The sequence below is a fragment of the Myotis nattereri genome, assembly GCF_964212035.1.
Source record: "Myotis nattereri genome assembly, chromosome: 2".
Lineage (NCBI taxonomy): Eukaryota > Metazoa > Chordata > Mammalia > Chiroptera > Vespertilionidae > Myotis > Myotis nattereri.
In genome coordinates, this window is record NC_138076.1 from 7,356,169 (window position 1) to 7,372,489 (window position 16,321).

Here is a 16,321-nt window from a genome sequence, read left to right on the forward strand (position 1 = left end):
GAGCGCAGCGGCAGGGACAAACAGGCACGGCAGACAGAAATCATATTCTTCCGCAGAGTCGAACGTCATCTCCATGGTCAACTCTAACTCACAGAGGTGCTCCAGCTCCAGCGGGCCACGTCTGTGTGGGTGCGAACTCCTCAAGGTACCTGGCGTTCACAGGAAGGCCTCTATTCTCCTCTCATCCAGCGGCAAATGGACATTTTAATGCATTAGGCTACAGTGGGCTCCCAAGGCCACCAGGTCTTACTAACAACAGAAAGACCACACTTGTATAATAGAGTTCGTGAATATTGACATTTAATAAATATTCACAAATCTGTTTGGCAAATGCCGCTGACGGAGACGAGCCTTCGGCCGTATGGAGCCTCCGGTGCCCTGGGCCTGCTCTCCTGACGGAGCCTTCAGCCATATGGAGCCTCGGGTGCCCCTGGGCGCGCTCTCCTGATGGAGCCTTCGGCCGTATGGAGCCTCGGGTGCCCCTGGGCGCGCTCTCCTGATGGAGCCTTCGGCCGTATGGAGCCTCGGGTGCCCCTGGGCGCGCTCTCCTGCCGGCGTTTGTGCTGCTCAGACTCCTGCGTGCCGGTGCTGAAGCCAGTCCCCTGAGGTTGCTGCTGCTTTTTAAAACCAGTGCTGCCGTTTACTACCGTGACTGTTGTTGTCATAATCGCACCATGGTCACCGACATGCCAGTGTTGCCTGGCCGGGCAGCTGTTGGCAGGTGTCTTACTGAAAGCATGCCAGTTCCCGGGAAGCAGGGAAATGGGGAGATAAAGCCCATAAAGATTCTGAGAGGAAACTGCGAGTACAAATCTTAGCATAACTATTACAACATAAACAATTCAAGTTTTCCACGTACATTTCCTTTTTAAAAAATATATATTTTTATTGATTTCGGAGAGGAAGGGAGAAGGAGAGAGAAAAACATCAGTGATGAGAGAGAATCATTGATTGGCTGCCTCCTGCACACCCCCTACTGGGGATCAAGCCCACAACCCGGGCATGTGCTCTGACCAGGAATCGAACCGTGACCTCCTGGTTCATAGGTTGATGTTCAACCACGGAGCCACACTGGCTGGGCTTTCACGTACACTTTCCGTTTGCTGTCTCTTTATCTCATTCATTTGTTCTGTATCTCAATATAACAAATTACCCCAAAACTTAGTGGCTGAAGATACATTTATTATCTCTGGTCGCTGTGGGTCAGGGATCCCAGCAGGACCTGGCTGGACCCTCTGGCTCCATCGTGCATGCGAGGCTCGAGGAGGTCGCCCAGGCACGGCCGCAGGGGGCCTGCTCCCCACTCTCCGCGTGTGGCAGGGCCCCCTTCCTTCCTGGCTGCGGACCAGGGGCCCTGCATTCCTTGCCACGTGGGCCTCTCCACAGGACGGCTCCCAACCTGGCAGTTCCATTGGAGCAAAAAAGCCAAGAGCCAGGGAGAGAGCGAGAGCAAGATGGCATCACAGGCCGTGGAGCCTCATCTCTGTGGCGTCCCATCCCTTAGTTTCTGTTGGGTTCGCTAGAAACAGGCCAGGAAGTCTAGCCCACGTGCAGGGGCGTGGGTACCAGGAGGGGACCATTACTGTGGACCAGGTACAAAGCTTTCTATTTGTTAGAGGGTGAGTTCTGTGTTTGAGTCAGGTTGCATTCATATAGATAACTATCGAAAGGGACTATAAATAGTACATGTTTGGATAGCCAGAGACCTGAGTTATATAATGAAGTAGAGGCCTGGTGCATGAAATTCATGCACTTGGGAGAGGTGGTCCCTCAGCCCGGCCTGTGCCCGCTCGCAGTCTGAGAATCCTCGAGGGGTGTCTGACTGATGGCTTAGGCCTAAGCTGTCAGTCGGACATCCTTAGCACTGCTGCAGAGGAGGGAGAGGCTCCTGCCACCGCCGCTGTGCTTGCCAACCGTGAGCCCGGCTTCTGGCTGAGTGGCGCTTCCCCTGTGGGAGTGCACTAACCACCAGGGGGCAGCTCCTGCATTGAGCGTCTGGCCCCTAGTGGTCAGTGTGTGTCATAGCAACCGGTGGTTCCTCCATTCGGTTGATTTGCATCTTAGCCTTTTACTGTAATGAATAGTTAAAAGGGAGACCTTTAGGCCCTTATTGGCTGGTCTCTGCCTGTTCTCATTTCACCACGTGGCTGGGCTCCCCCTGCAGTGATGATGCCCTTAATTCTTGGCTGGAGGGGCTGTCCCTCCAGCCTCTTCTTTAGACATGGACTCTAGCCCATTTCTCCCACAACTACATGAGATGTTCTCCTTTTGCAGATTGAAGCATTTACATCTGTGAGGACGAGTGTTCAGAACATGTGCCACTTTAGGGAAAGCTCCCCTTGGTTAGCCAGCGACTGAAGCAGGGCCCAGGGCTGAGGCAGCACTTGCAGCCGTGTGGCTGACCCGGGCCACTTCCAGAGTCACCCCGGGCCTGTCCCGGCCCCAAGGGGACCCAGGCTCAGCCGGAACTGCCTGAGTGCTTTCCCTCATCCCTGGACACCAGGTTCATCATTCCCAGAGCCAGCGACCCATGTGGTCACAGCAGATCACCTCGTGTCTCTGGGTTTTGACTCCAGCCTTTGGGGTCAACCAGAAATTCCGAGTTGGGCGTATTCAGGCTGGAGATGGGGAGTACCACGAGACACTCCAGCAAACTGAGAACTTGATTTTTCATCCTAATTTGTCAAGAACAGGTTCTCATAGTCATAGGGTGGCCAGCCCATACGACCTGCCTGTTCCGATTGTACCTGGATTTAACTTACAGAATGACAACACAGAGAGATTGCCATCCAAAAAAGTCACGTAACTTCCAGCTCCCGGAGAAGGGCATGCACACCACACGGGGCCACGCGGGGAAGCACCGGAGTCAGGACGCAGAGGGGGCGGGGGTGGGGGGGGGGGAGTGTGCAGGGGGGAAGCGTGGGCCAGAGCTGACTGCGGTTCACGGGGGGAGGCGGGGAGGAGAGTGCGAGCAGGTTTCGGGGGGAAGTCGGAGTGAGTTCCTGGCGGAGCAGTGTGCCAGCTGGGCAGAGCACGGCGCTCAGCCTCGCTGCTCATGGAATCTCTGAGGGGCTCGGGAACCGCCATGGCCGGGGCTCCACCCGCAGGCACTCCCACTGGCCGGGGTTGAGCGCTCTCTGGGTGATTCCAGAGCGCGCAGGTGTGGAAGCCAGAGCCGTGCCTCCCGTGTTCGCCTCGGGCTGGGCCCAGGGTTTTCTCCTTTGTTCGCGTTTACATTTCGAATCCACTGTGGAATGACTATTTTTGTAAAATACCATAAAAATTAATTATTTGAAAACTGGGCCGGGGAAGGAAATACACACTGTAAGCCCCAGTATTGTTAGAGTCAACAGACATACAGTAACTGTATAAAATGTTTAAACGTTCCTTGTTGGTGCCTCTACTCATCGCCGTGGACACATGGCCGTTCAGAGCCGGGCACTGGTCTGCAGAGCGGACCCTGAGCAGCGCTGATTGGAGGCAGTGTGTGTTGCACATGGAAGCACGTGTGTGTGGAAGCGTGTGCCTGGGAAGATGGGCGTGTTCGGGCCATGCAGGGCCGTGAATGCTGGCACAGATGGCTTTTTCTTCCTAGGGACTGGGAGCTGGGGATCTCAGAGGAAGGACCCCATCTCCGCTGTGGGCGTTTTACTGTGACAGTTGTGTCTGATGGGTTCACAGGGACAATAAACTGTGGACAGGGACCTGAAAGGCGAGGCCGGTGGGGAGGGACTGGGCAAAATTAAACAAAACCTGTGTCCAATTCCTGTAGCAGTCCCTTCGCATATACTAATGAATTATTTAGAGACTAAGAATTAAAGCTAGCCATTTTTTAAAAAGCTTAAATAATAATAATAATAAAGCGTAATTAGGTGCTAAAAATGACCCCCCCAATGTGCTTTCAGAAACCACACAGATTGAAGACCCCAGGAAGCAATGGAGGGGGGAGCAGGAGAAGATGCTCAAGGACTACCTCTCGGTGGCTCAGGACGCCCTGCGGACGCAGAAGGAGCTGTACCACGTGAAGGAGCAGAGGCTGGCCCTGGCCCTCGATGAATACGTGCGATTGAACGACGCCTATAAGGAGAAGTCAAGCTCCCACACAAGCTGTAAGTGCAGTGTGGCTGCTCACGGGAACCGGGGGCCAAACGGTAGCTGATGGGGGGCCACTGGGGCTCTGTGGGGCTTCCTCTGGGGTCTTGTTCCCTCTCAGTGGGGAGTGGGGCGGGCACACCGCAGACTTGTCAGTAAGGCCCCTCGGCCACATTCCAGATGAAGTCTCTGGGGATCACGTATCCTGTCTGTTTCTGCCCCCACCCCCCATCCCACCCCCCACCCCCGCCTGCTGGCCTTTTATTTATTTCTGAGTTAGTTTTACCCTTTCAGATGAAGGCAAGTCAACAGCCCTGTCGCTACTCTTGCACTCTCTGTAGTGGGAGGAACTGGAGCCCGTAGCTGGAATGACGTGTCCCTTGGCCACCGCGGTGACTTAGCCCTCCCTCATCTCTAGAACGGGGCACCTGGGCTGGCCGTGCTGAAAGCAGCAGCACCGTGGGCTCGGAAGTCCCCTGAAATGGTGGCTTTCGGGGTAATACGAGCCCGGTAAACTGTTATGTGCCACCGGGACCTCTAAGATTTTATTCACTGGGGAAAACCCAGAAGAAAACGAAGTACCAGGGTCTTTATGACCTGTGTCTTTCTTGAGGCTTTATTTTTAAATTATGAAGGCTTGAAGATTACTTTTTATATTTAGGTGTCTGATGCATGACAATAATGAAATGATAAAGTAAGTAACTACCGTGGCAACGTGTGACTCCCGTTTGTAGTTTGTAAATTCTGAGCTGAGAACTGGTTATGCAGCCTTACTTTTCTCTTCTCTCTTTGGAAAGTGTTCTCAGGATCCTCCTCGAGTACTAAGTACGATCCTGACATTTTGAAAGCGGAGATCTCCACCACACGACTGAGGGTAAGATGTTTTATTGTGGTTCTACATGGAGCATCTGCGTAGACGCATTCGTGTTCGCCTGCCTTGTCCATCGAGTGCAGGAGCCTCCTCCACGTCCCCCCGACGGCTGGTGTTTCCTTCCGCCTTTGTTGGCACTGTTCTGTGGTTGTATGTTCTTGCTCCTGAGACCCAGTGCGTTCCGTTGTCGGGCAGTTTTATGATTGGCAGTTAGTACATCAGATCAAAACTGGAGTCTCGGGAACTTCCCTCCCCTTATCGCGCTGACGTGACTTCCGGAGCTGAGCCTTGCCGCCCTTTCTTCAGATGTCCCGAATTTAAAGATGCCCATCTTCCGGCACCAGTCGCCGCTTTCTAGAACTGACTAGTCGGCACTTCTCATGGGTGTGTCCCCATCTTCACCCCGAATCTTTTTGACCAAACTGCTGTTAAGGCCAGAGCTTGTTCATCTTTGACTTTTAGAGTCATAATCACTGTTCACCACGTCCATAAATCCATGTAACCATTAATTACCTATGTCCTGAGATAGATTACTGCCATGACCCCTCATGGCCGTCCTCCTCCTCTCTGAAGGATCTGACCCATCAACACTGTAGGTCAGTTTTCTAGCTGCTTTGGACGTTGTGGAACTGGAGTGCCACCATATATATTATCTGATGGCTTCTTTTGCTCAGCAACACTTTGAGATTCATTCACGTAAACTTTCATTGCTGTAAGTTTGAAGTACCACTTTGGGGTACACACCATAAATTCTTTCTCTTCTGTTGATCTGCATTAGTGCTTATTCCAGTTTTTGGTCATTAAAAACTGTGCCTTAACGTGCATGTCTCCTATACATGTCCTTTGGGGAACATATGTACACATTTTTCTTAATTATGCAACTAGGAATGAAATTGCTGTGTCAAAAGTATTTATAGCTTTCACTTTAGCAAATACTTACAAATGATTTGGGGCTTTCTTACTTTCTAACATTTGCTTTTAAAGCTCTAAATGACTTTCTGCGCGTGGCTCTTGTCTGCAACTCCTAGTTTTTGAATTTTGTGTTTTTATCAGTCAGTTCAAAATATTTACTAACTTTTGTAACTTCTTTATGATTAGACTGTGCTTAATTTTTAAGTAGTTGGGAATAATCTTTCATTATTGATTTCAGCTTCATTCCACTGCATATTTTTTAGTTCTAAAATTTCTATTTAATTGTTTGGATACTTGCCCAAATTCTGAACATTGATATATATGTTTTTAACAAAATAATCACACTTACTTTTTCAGTTTCATGTCTTGATTAGGATAATACCTAGGTTTCTTATAGATTGGATTCTTCAATATGGTCTGAAGAATGGTTTTGATTTGGGGTCAATATTTGACCTCTGACAGCTGCTTACTTTGTAGTAAGAGCCTTATGTATGAAAACACATAAAGATGATTTAAGGTTTGGGATGATCTTGTCATCCTTCAGAGCAAAATTTTGCCTCTTGTAGGAAGACAGGCCCGGGACGTACAATTTTAACTCAGTCAGGGCTTGTGCTCTCTGAAATCCATGGAAAGAATTTCCTCCGGTGAGGATTAACAAAAACAAAACAAAATAAAAAGCCAGCGTTTCTGTAGCTGATTGGAGAGGAGGAAGCTAGTTGTTCAAAGTGCAAGGAGCATCCAGGGCATGGTTTCTGTATTGAAGGTGGATACACCCACAGGAAAAGGCCCTGAGAGGGACCTGCGCTACTTGCCAGGAAGGAAACCGAATCTCAGTCCCACCTGGATGCACAGGAACTGAATTCCGCCAACAGCCAGAATGTAGTTGAGAGCGGATTTTCCCCGTGACCCCCACGTGAGCGCTCAGCCTGGCCGACACCTCAGTTTCAGTTTTTGGGTACCTTGAACAGAGAACCAGCGAGACCTTTCTTGTGATCTATTAAATGAGTGTTATTTTAAGCTGCTAATTTTGTGATATTTTGTTCTGTAGCAACAGAAAACTGGTTTAGCAGGCCACATACAGTTTCTGTCATAGGTTTTTCTTTTCACTTTTCTGAGAAAAGTAGTAAACACATGAAAACCATTCTTAACTCATTAGCCATAAAAAAATTAGGCCCTAGGGTGGATTTGACCCACAAACTGTCATTTAATGATCCCTGTCATAGGATAACTACTAAGAAAATACAGAGGTATTACCAATAGTGGAGATAAAATGGAATTTTTAAAAATGTAGTCAATACAAAAGGAGGCAGGAATAGAAGTAGAAAGTATAAAAGAACATATGTGAAAATAAAGATAGTAAGATTTAAAACCAACTATGTCAATAATTACACTAAATATAAATGGTCTAAATGCTTCAGTTAAAAGATAGAGATTATCAGAATGGTTAAGATAAGAACCAACTCTATGATGGCTATAATAGATCTACTTTAAATATAAATACCCAGGTAGATTAAAAATTAAATGAATAAAAAAGATATACTACGAAAATACAAATGCAAGGAAAGTTGCACTTGACAATATCAAAGTAAACTTTAGAACAAGGTATTATTTTCTACTAATAAGTCAGTTCATCAAAGGACATAATGATATATACACATAACCCTAAAGTGTTATACATAGAATAACAGAGCTTTAAGTATCTGAAAAAGACCAATAGAACTGAAAGGAGAACTACAAATTTACAATTATAGTTGGATATGTCAACACTCCTCCGTAATCGATAGACTGTACAGACAAAATCAACACAGTTGTTGAAATTGTGAACAATATCATCAACCAACCTAATGAAATGAACATGTGTAGAACATGCCACCTCAAAATAACAAAATATGTGTTATTCTCAGGTGCACGTGGAGCACTTACAAAGGACGCCGCCCTCTGGGCCATGCTGAGTCCTATGAGAATGTCCTGGTTTATCTGAATTGCGGAAATCTAGCATTGACTTTCCATGTTTTTATCTATTATTTGTACCTCAAGTAGCATATCTCATAAATGTTTCACATAATGTTTCTCATTGGCTTTGTGGGGGTTTTTTCCTTTCTGTTGTTGGTGACTGAATTCATTCATTAGTCACCACAGGTGGCTCTGAGAGTACCTGGGATTCTGTTTGCCTCTATTCCTTAGTCAGGGCAGAAACGTCTTCATTATCAATCCTGTGACTATCAAGCTGGCGTCTTCGTTTCCGTTCAAGGTGAGGGTGTTTCTGTTGAAGGTGATGTGGACGCAAGGAAAGAGAAGGCTCTTCGAGGAGCAGGTGGCAGGGGCCTGTGCTGGCCTGCTGAGGGGCCCTGGCAAGACCGTAGAGAAAGGGTGCAGCGGGAGGAGCTCATCAGCAAAAGGCGTCTGCTCACCCCGGCTTTGCTGTTGCAGGGTTCGCTGTCGGGCAGCCTTAGGAAACCTGCCTGTCTCGGGAGCCTTCCAGGAGCCCACGTTTCTGGAATGTACTCTTTCCTTCATTGTCATCATCTTTCTCCTTCTTCTGAAGCAAAACTTGGTACACTAGGGTTGTCAGAGACGGCATCACACTTAATCACACAACTTCCTGGCTTTCAGAAACAGCTTGCAAATCAATTGGAAGTGCCAGTTGCTTCAGTGTAGTCAGCATGGAAAGCAGGGGGTGTGAAAAGTCAGGCTGTCTTACCTCCACTTCGGTGTTCTGGGCTGTGGGGTTTGATTCCTGAGGCAAGGTCTGGGCAATTAGATGGTTGGCTGGGGCTGCAGAAAGTCTAGTACGTCAGGAGAGACAACACAGGCTCCAGGGCTGTGGGCTCTTCATGTCTTCCGTTGGGGTGGGATCTAGGAGTAATGACGTTCCTAAACTAAAATAAGGGCCATAGATTTGTTTAGGTCATTTTGCTACAATCCCAGTTTGTTTTGGATCTTACAAGCACAGTGATGTCATTATAACTAAAACTGTTATAATTGTAGTTTTTTAAAAATTCTGCTGGATTCTAAACTGCTCTCTGCTCGGCGTAGTCGCAGTGAAGTCCTCAGTTTCACATCTCTAGTCCAGACACTGCTTATGAGCATCAAGTCCACGTGTTCCAATTGCCTTTGAAGTCTCGCGGGTCTCCGGGAAGTATCTTAAGGAAAATCCCTGATCTTTCCCCCGGATCTGGTCCCAGTCTTCAGGAAAGCACCTTCGTGCACCCAGCTGGCAAGTCAAGACCTTGGACGTGACCTTTGCCACGTCTTCTCCCCCACCCGCCACACCTGGTCCACCACCACGTCCTGTTGGTCTGCCTCCACGACGTTCTTCCTCTGGGCTCTGCCTCGACGGCACTGCCCGTGCGCCAACCCCCACTGCTGGTGCCTGGCCCCTGCTGGCCCTCTGGTCCGCTCACCAGTCCTCACAGTGACCTTCTAAAATCTTCAGCAGATCACCCTCTAGGATTCCTCCTTGATTCTTACTGTTCTTAGGGTGAGAGTAGAAATCCGTCACGTGGCTGCGAGCCCTGTGAACCAGGCCTCCTCTTCCAGTCACGTCTCATGTCACACGCCGCCTCTGGGACCCCAGAGGTTTGCTGAGCTCCCCCTCCCCGGGACGCGGGTTTGTCCCCAAGCTCTGCCTTCTGAGAACCCTTCCCACCACGTGCAGGCCCACCAGGCCTCTCGGCCTAACCATCACTTCCTCAGCAGGCTTGGTCTGAGACCTCAGACCACATCAGGGCCCAAGCCCCCCTGTGTCCTGAAGTGTCCTGAACGTTCCCTCTGTGTCCCTGTGGTAGCTGGTGAGATTCATCTCACGGGGCCATCTTGCTCGGTGTCTGGCTGCCCCATGGTTCTAGAGCAGTGAGGGGGTGAGAACAAAAGGGGCAGAGAGAAGTCATGGACATGGACATCAGTGTGGTGATGGCGGGGGTGAGGGGGGGCCAGTGGGAGGTGGAAGAGGGCAAAGGAGGGGGAAAAGTTGTTGGAAAAAATAAAATTGAAAAAAATGACACCGTAGCAGCCATGAAAGTTCGGACAATTATACAGTTTTGTTTGTTTGTTTTAAAGACGGTTGAAGGTCAGGATTGTGTCTGTTCTGTTCACACAGCAGACCCAGGACCTGGCACCTAGTGGAGAGTCAATAAATATTTGTGGAATCGGTAGAATGAACAGGAAATAAAAGCCCAAAAGCACATGGAAATAATGTGTAACAGGATGCGCCTGAGACTCAGCTGTGCCTTAGCCTAGAGACCAGTTCGCCGGCCGGTGGGGACCACTGGCCTGGCCACTCCAGGCTGCTGCTGCTTATCTGACCCCCCAGATCTCAGGGTTGTTAGGACCAAGGAATGTATTTGGCAGTAGGAAAAAAGAATACTTCTTATCAGTTTGACATCAAATATTTGTAAGCCTGGTCGTGCTCTGGAAGCTTGGACTACAGCTGCGTGGTGCGGCGTCCTTTCCCACGGGGGAGACGGGAAACCAGGGCACAGAAAAGTGTGGCTTTTGGAAAATGCTGTGAGCTGAACGAAACAGTGTAGTGCATGAGGGGGTGGCTAGGAGGGGTGAAGTGTGGCTGAGACCTGAGTGGCAAGGGGTCAGCGACTGGCTGTCTGAGGGGACAGCGCTCCAGCAGAGGGAACAGCATGTGCGGGAGCCCTGAGGCGCCACTGCTGGTGTGTCTGAGGCAGAGGCGTGGCCAGAGGTCCTGGAGCCTGGGCAGGAGGCATCCAAGCTCCTAGAGTTAGCGATGCCTCGGTTTAAAGCCCCGGCTCTCCCTTCCTGGCTGTTTATCACCGACTGGAGACTGGTGATGTCGCGCTCATAGGAAAGCTGCTAGATAAGATGTTGAGGGTTAATGTCAGCAGGAACGTCCGTCACTGATGATTTATACATAATTAGTCCGCCGGGCACAGAATTTATGTCCAGGAGAAACTAGCAGAGTGAATGTTCAACTAAGGCTGTGTTCGTGTGTTTAATAGTTTACTAATGGGTTATCTTTTAAAACCGTGTTGCCAATTATTTACAAACATGCGTATTTACATTGATTTCTCACAAAAGGTTAAAAAGCTGAAGAGGGAACTGTCGCAGATGAAGCAGGAGCTGCTCTATAAGGAACAAGGCTTTGAGACCCTGCAGCAGTGAGTATAACGCCCTGACGCTGGCCTCGGGGTAACTCCCAGCCCCCTAACTCGTGCAAAGGAAACGCAAGTGCAGACCCCACATGACATTTCTCAGGGAGACACAGGCCAGAGCTCAGAGCTCTGCACCGAGAAACAAAATCAACCAACAGCCTAGGCACTTGGGGAAATCTGTGTCCTCTGAAAAGGGCTAAAGTTTTTATTGCTCACTGGAGACCCAAGGGAACCACTGGAAAACTCGCTCATCTCCTGGTACTGGCGGGCTGCTCCAGGGCCGAGGTGGGAGCTGAGAGAGGAGCAGGGCCGTGCCCCCCACATTCTCCTCCAGGCTGCACTGCGCGCATCCCCGGGGCTCAGGCCGGGCTGGAGGTGCCTCTGCCCCCCTCACCCGGGCGTGGCCTGGAGTCTCCCCAGGGCTGGGCTCAGGGAGCAGGGGACTGTCAGCACAGGAGGTGAGGAGTTCCCCACTTCCCAGACCCCTCGCCCTTCCCAGGCCCTTCGCAGGTTGAAGGATGAGACGAGACTCAGGGTGTGGGAACCGGAAATCCATGCCCATTCCCAGCCCAGAAGCCACTGTTCCCCCTGCTGCCAAGGCCGGCCTAGCTAGACCCTGACAGGCCCCCAAGACCTCCCAGCTCTCCCAGCCTCTACCCACAGGGCCTCCTGGTCCCCACCCACAAGGCCTCCGGACCCCCACCCACGGGGCCTCCCGGCCCTCACCCACAGGGCCTCCCGGTCCCAACCCACAGGGCCTCCAGACCCCCACCCACGGGGCCTCCGGACCCCCACCCACGGGGCCTCTCGGTCCCCACCCACGGGGCCTCCCGGTCCCCACCCACGGGGCCTCCGGACCCCCACCCACGGGGCCTCCCGGTCCCCACCCACAGGGCCTCTGGACCCCACCCACAGGGCCTCCCATGCCAGGAGGAAGCATGGCTCACAGCCCATGACCACAGAGAGGCTGGAGGGCCTCATCCCCCGAAGGCGTGCAGCTGCCTGGACTTCCCTCTGTGATGCGGGGCTCGGGCACCGGCTGTGGGCAGTGTTGCAGGGCTTTCCTCCATCACCAGGGTCCCCGTCCTCCCCATGTCTCCCTCAGGGGCAGCCCAGCTAGCAAGGCGCCCGCCTTCTAAAGCTCCCGTGTCGTGGCCGGGCAGACACACTGATGGTCCATGTGTTGGGTGATGAGTTGTATCCCGGATGCCCGGTCACGCTGGACCACCAGTCATGTGACTTGACTTTCAGACACTGGTTTGGTGGCTCATCTTCTTTTCTGCCCACTCACCTCCTGGAATCCCGGCCATGATGTTCTTTCAGACGCACCACCCTCAGATATGAGCACATGTTAGAGTCATGGGGTGCGGGGGCTAAAATATCCTGTGTCTGGTCTGACCCCAGGTGTATTTTAGGAGCCCCAGGTAGGTTAAATGTAGCTGTTCTAAGAGTTCCGTTGCTTGGGAGCCCCTGAAATGTGGGCAGTTCCAGGGGACACAAATGTGCCGATTAGTAGTTGCGTGGCCGCATAAAGGGGGCTTTGTGGCAGGAGTGGGGAGACAGATGCGGGAGAGCACCCCCCGATGTTGAGCCACACGGTAAACATTTCTCAGGCACGTGAGAGTGTAACCCGCGTCACCACCGGGGTGAAGGTTAGCCAAACTCGCTGTCTTCGTTATATTGATGAAACAAAGCCGTATTGTCTCCGTTTTTATAGGAATCTGAGGCATGTTTAAGAATCTGTCAATAACATTCCACAAGAAAACAATAGCCGTTTGTTGTAAAACGCAGGCATTCTCCTGCAGCGATGCTGGTCCCGCCAGCCGGAGGACGAGGACACTATCTAACATCAGCAGCCCCCCTTGTCCGTCTCCCCGGCGACAAAGTACAGCTGTTCCCATTCCAGCCGCAGCCCCTGCTACCAGGACGTTGGATAGTAATGATGGGGCCCAGGGACCGTACTCTTCAAGAAGCCACGTGCCTGGTGCTATGAAGGGACTTGTACTTGGGTTAGGACAGAAAGTGTGTTTCAGGAAAAGATTTAAATTTCCCATTGCAGGCTTTTGCAACTTTTCACTTATTCACAATAGAACGGGACATTTTTGTTGAATCTGGAGTTACCATGTAACTTAAACCGGGGCTTTCATTTCCTGGGTTCAGTAGTTTATGCCGGATGAGTGAATGGGGTTTTATCCTCTAAGTTATCCATGCCGTCCACTCCGTGGCCCCAGGTTTGACCTGGGCCTAAGCGATAGTGCAGCCGGAGTGTGGGTGGAGACCAGGAGGAGGCATGTTGCGCTGCCCTCCGCGTTCACACGATCGGGGGGGGGGGTGGGGGGGGGGGAGATGGTGAGGCCCCAGGCAGCACCGGCCCCGAGGAAGGCTGGCTCCGGGGCACTTACTTCCCGGGAAGGCGTGCGGATGGCCATTTCTTCTCTCCAGAGAAGACTAAGACACAGATAAACATTAATTACAGGGACACACAAGCCTAAAGGCTTAAAAAAATATATAGGGAAAAATATAAAATGGTTTTTCTCAAATTAAGAACAAAAAACAGTATTTTGTTTTAAAAATCAGCAAATAATGCTAATATTTTATTATATTGTCAGTTAGGGTCAAAAGAGAAAAATGATAAAAGGTGGAAAGTGGAGGAGGGAGGGAAGAGGCGTGGAGGTAACTGCCCCCCACATTCTGCTCTGGGGTGGGGGGAGGGGCACAGTGAGAGGCTCCGGGGGCAGGAGTGGGGGAGACTGACCCACGGGCCTGGGGGGACGGGGCTGGGCTGCGTGTGCCTTTCAGATTCAACATTCGCTTGAGCTGCCGATAGCCAGGAAATGTTCGTCCATTTGTAAAGCTCCCTGAAATGTAAATTTGCAGTCTGGAGGTCGTTCTGCTTTTATTTTTAAAAGGTAAAGTTTATTCCTGAAAACAGCTTACCTGCTTTGTTATTTTATTTTTATTGATTTTTTTTTTTTTTTTTTTAGAGATAGGGGAAGCGGGGGAGATAGAGAGAAACATCAGTGATGAGAGAGAATCACTGATTGGCTGCCTCCCGCACCGGGGATGGAGCCGGCAACCCGGGCCTGTGCCCTGACCAGGAATTGAACTGGTGGCTTCTTGGTTCCTGGGCCGATGCTCAACTGCTGAGCTACACTGGCCAGGCTGCTTTTTTATTTTCAAACGTCAGAGTTGATTTCTGAATTAGAGATTTGTTTTACTGTTGAATTCTGAAGGTTTTACCCAAATAGGAAGAAATGACTTGGGCTTTAGAAATTTACTTTGACACAGTTGGAGGCACCTGTTACTAGCCATTTCATAAAATCAAGCAGAATTTTTAAAAATTCAAAATAAGAATTTTGCCTCCACTAAGTTTAATACTTCAGGGACCCATCGCCTTCACTGATAAATCCCTCCCCACATAAATGGAACTAACCAATATCCTAAGTGGTCCCAGTGTTTTTATCAGACACTCTCAGTGTCACGGTCCCAGGAGCCCGAGGCGAGGCTGTCCCTGTGAGGAGCCCCTGAGCAGCGGGAGTGCCGGCCCTTCGGGCTAAGTCTGCGTCGCCTGTGGCCTCGGAGGAGGTGACCGGGTTCTCAGGCCCCTCCCACCCCAGCACTGTGCGCGCCTCATCCATGGTTTCCTTCGCTGCACTGCATCTTCAAACGGCCTTAGGGTGAAACTGACTTTATTTCCTTAGATTCCTTGAGACTTTCTTGTTTAGCAGCAGAAAACATTTACTAAACTCGCACTTGGGGAAGTATGTTGTCTGCACAAAGTTTACTTGTTTGAGGGAACTGTGAAAGAGTGAGTCTGATGGCATTGGTCTTGTTTTCTCAGATGGTACCTGTCACATTGAAATAACTATAGATTATTAAATGTTAGAGCCCACTGAGCGGAGAGCTGGTGTTCTGTGATGTGCTGGGGGCTCTTCTCTGTGGGAAAGACTGCGGAGAAGGCGGGCTGTGAGCTGTGTCCAGCATGGACCCTGGGCCGGTGGTGGGAGAGCTGGGAGTGCGAGAGTGAAGATGCTGACCATCACTTAGGAGGACTGGGTCATCCGGTTGAGCCCTTCAAAACCATGACGTCCTCTGACATGGCAGCCAGATGGACTGCAAGGACATTTGGGAGCAGAAGTCATTTGGGTAGTACATCAGCCACTGAAGACTCTATTCAGTGGGGGTTGACAAGGGAGCTTGCCTGCCCTTCTGCCTTATTCCTGGACTTGAACTCATTCAGCAAGGCAAGCAATTTACCCGACTCATAACCCTGACAAACGTAAATACACCCATATATTTAAAAGGAAGGAGAGACTAACCACACAATCCAGATGTCACAGGGCGCTCACCGGTGTGAGCAACAAGCACCCCCATGTAGGAAGGCCTGCCGACTGCCGGCTGCGGCCCGGCTGGGGTTGCAGACCTGCTGCGGTAAACTCGGCCGCAGTGCCATGTAGGAAGTCCTGCCGGCTGCCGGCTGCGGTCCAGCCCGGGCTGGGGTTGCAGACCTGCTGCGGTAAACTCGGCCGCAGTGCCATGTAGGAAGTCCTGCCGGCTGCCGGCTGCGGCCCGGGCTGGGGTTGCAGACCTGCTGCGGTAAACTCGGCCGCAGTGCTCAACCCCGGAGTCCCTGAGCTTGTTCCTCTGCTAGGTCGTTTCCCAGGGCTCTGGCCCTTTCTCAGAGCCAGTCAGGGTGGCCTGTGATGAGGTTTGAGTTCTGCTGGCAGTGGGGTCACCCAACTGACCGAAAGCAAAGAGGCATGAAAGTGATGGGAAAGGGCCTGGGGGAGGCGGGAGGCGGACGGTGAGAGGAATCCCGGCTGGAAGTGGCTGGAAGAGACAGAGGAGCTCCTCTCTGAAGGAAGATCTGACCTGTGAGAGTCAAGGGCTGAAGCAGTCAGCCAGCTAACCCAGCCCAGACCAGTCCCTCCTGCCTGTTGAACTTGTACTCGGTCATTCTTTAACTTTTTTTCCTTCTCTTTTTTTTTCTTTCCTTTTAACAGAATTGATAAAAAAATGTCTGGAGGCCAGAGTGGCTATGAGCTTAGCGAGGCCAAAGCCATTCTCACGGAACTGAAATCCATCAGAAAGGCCATCAGCTCCGGAGAGAAGGAAAAGCAGGACCTGATGCAGGTGTGTTATGGGCACTTGGCCAAGTCCGACCACTGCCTTCCGGGCCCAGAGACTCCCCTGGAGGCAGATTTCTCCATCCGAGTCGGGGGCCTCCATCACCCTTCCCTCCATGCAAACCGGCCCAGAGCAGATGGTTCCAGCTCCCGCGCTGCCTGGGAGGGAAACGCTGCCCCGAGGCCCCTGACCTGTG

The 16,321-nt window shown here is 51.1% G+C and overlaps 1 protein-coding gene across 1 annotated transcript in view; it reads left to right on the plus strand.

Annotated features, from left to right (window-relative positions):
* WWC2 (WW and C2 domain containing 2) overlaps window positions 1-16,321 on the plus strand; it is a 130,055-nt gene that overhangs the window by 74,290 nt on the left and 39,444 nt on the right. Inside the window, exons 3-6 of the mRNA XM_081084078.1 lie at window positions 3,906-4,109; window positions 4,890-4,966; window positions 10,925-11,004; window positions 16,002-16,131. Of these exons, the coding sequence (XP_080940204.1) occupies window positions 3,906-4,109; window positions 4,890-4,966; window positions 10,925-11,004; window positions 16,002-16,131 (491 nt within the window). The remainder of the gene's footprint in view (window positions 1-3,905; window positions 4,110-4,889; window positions 4,967-10,924; window positions 11,005-16,001; window positions 16,132-16,321) is intronic.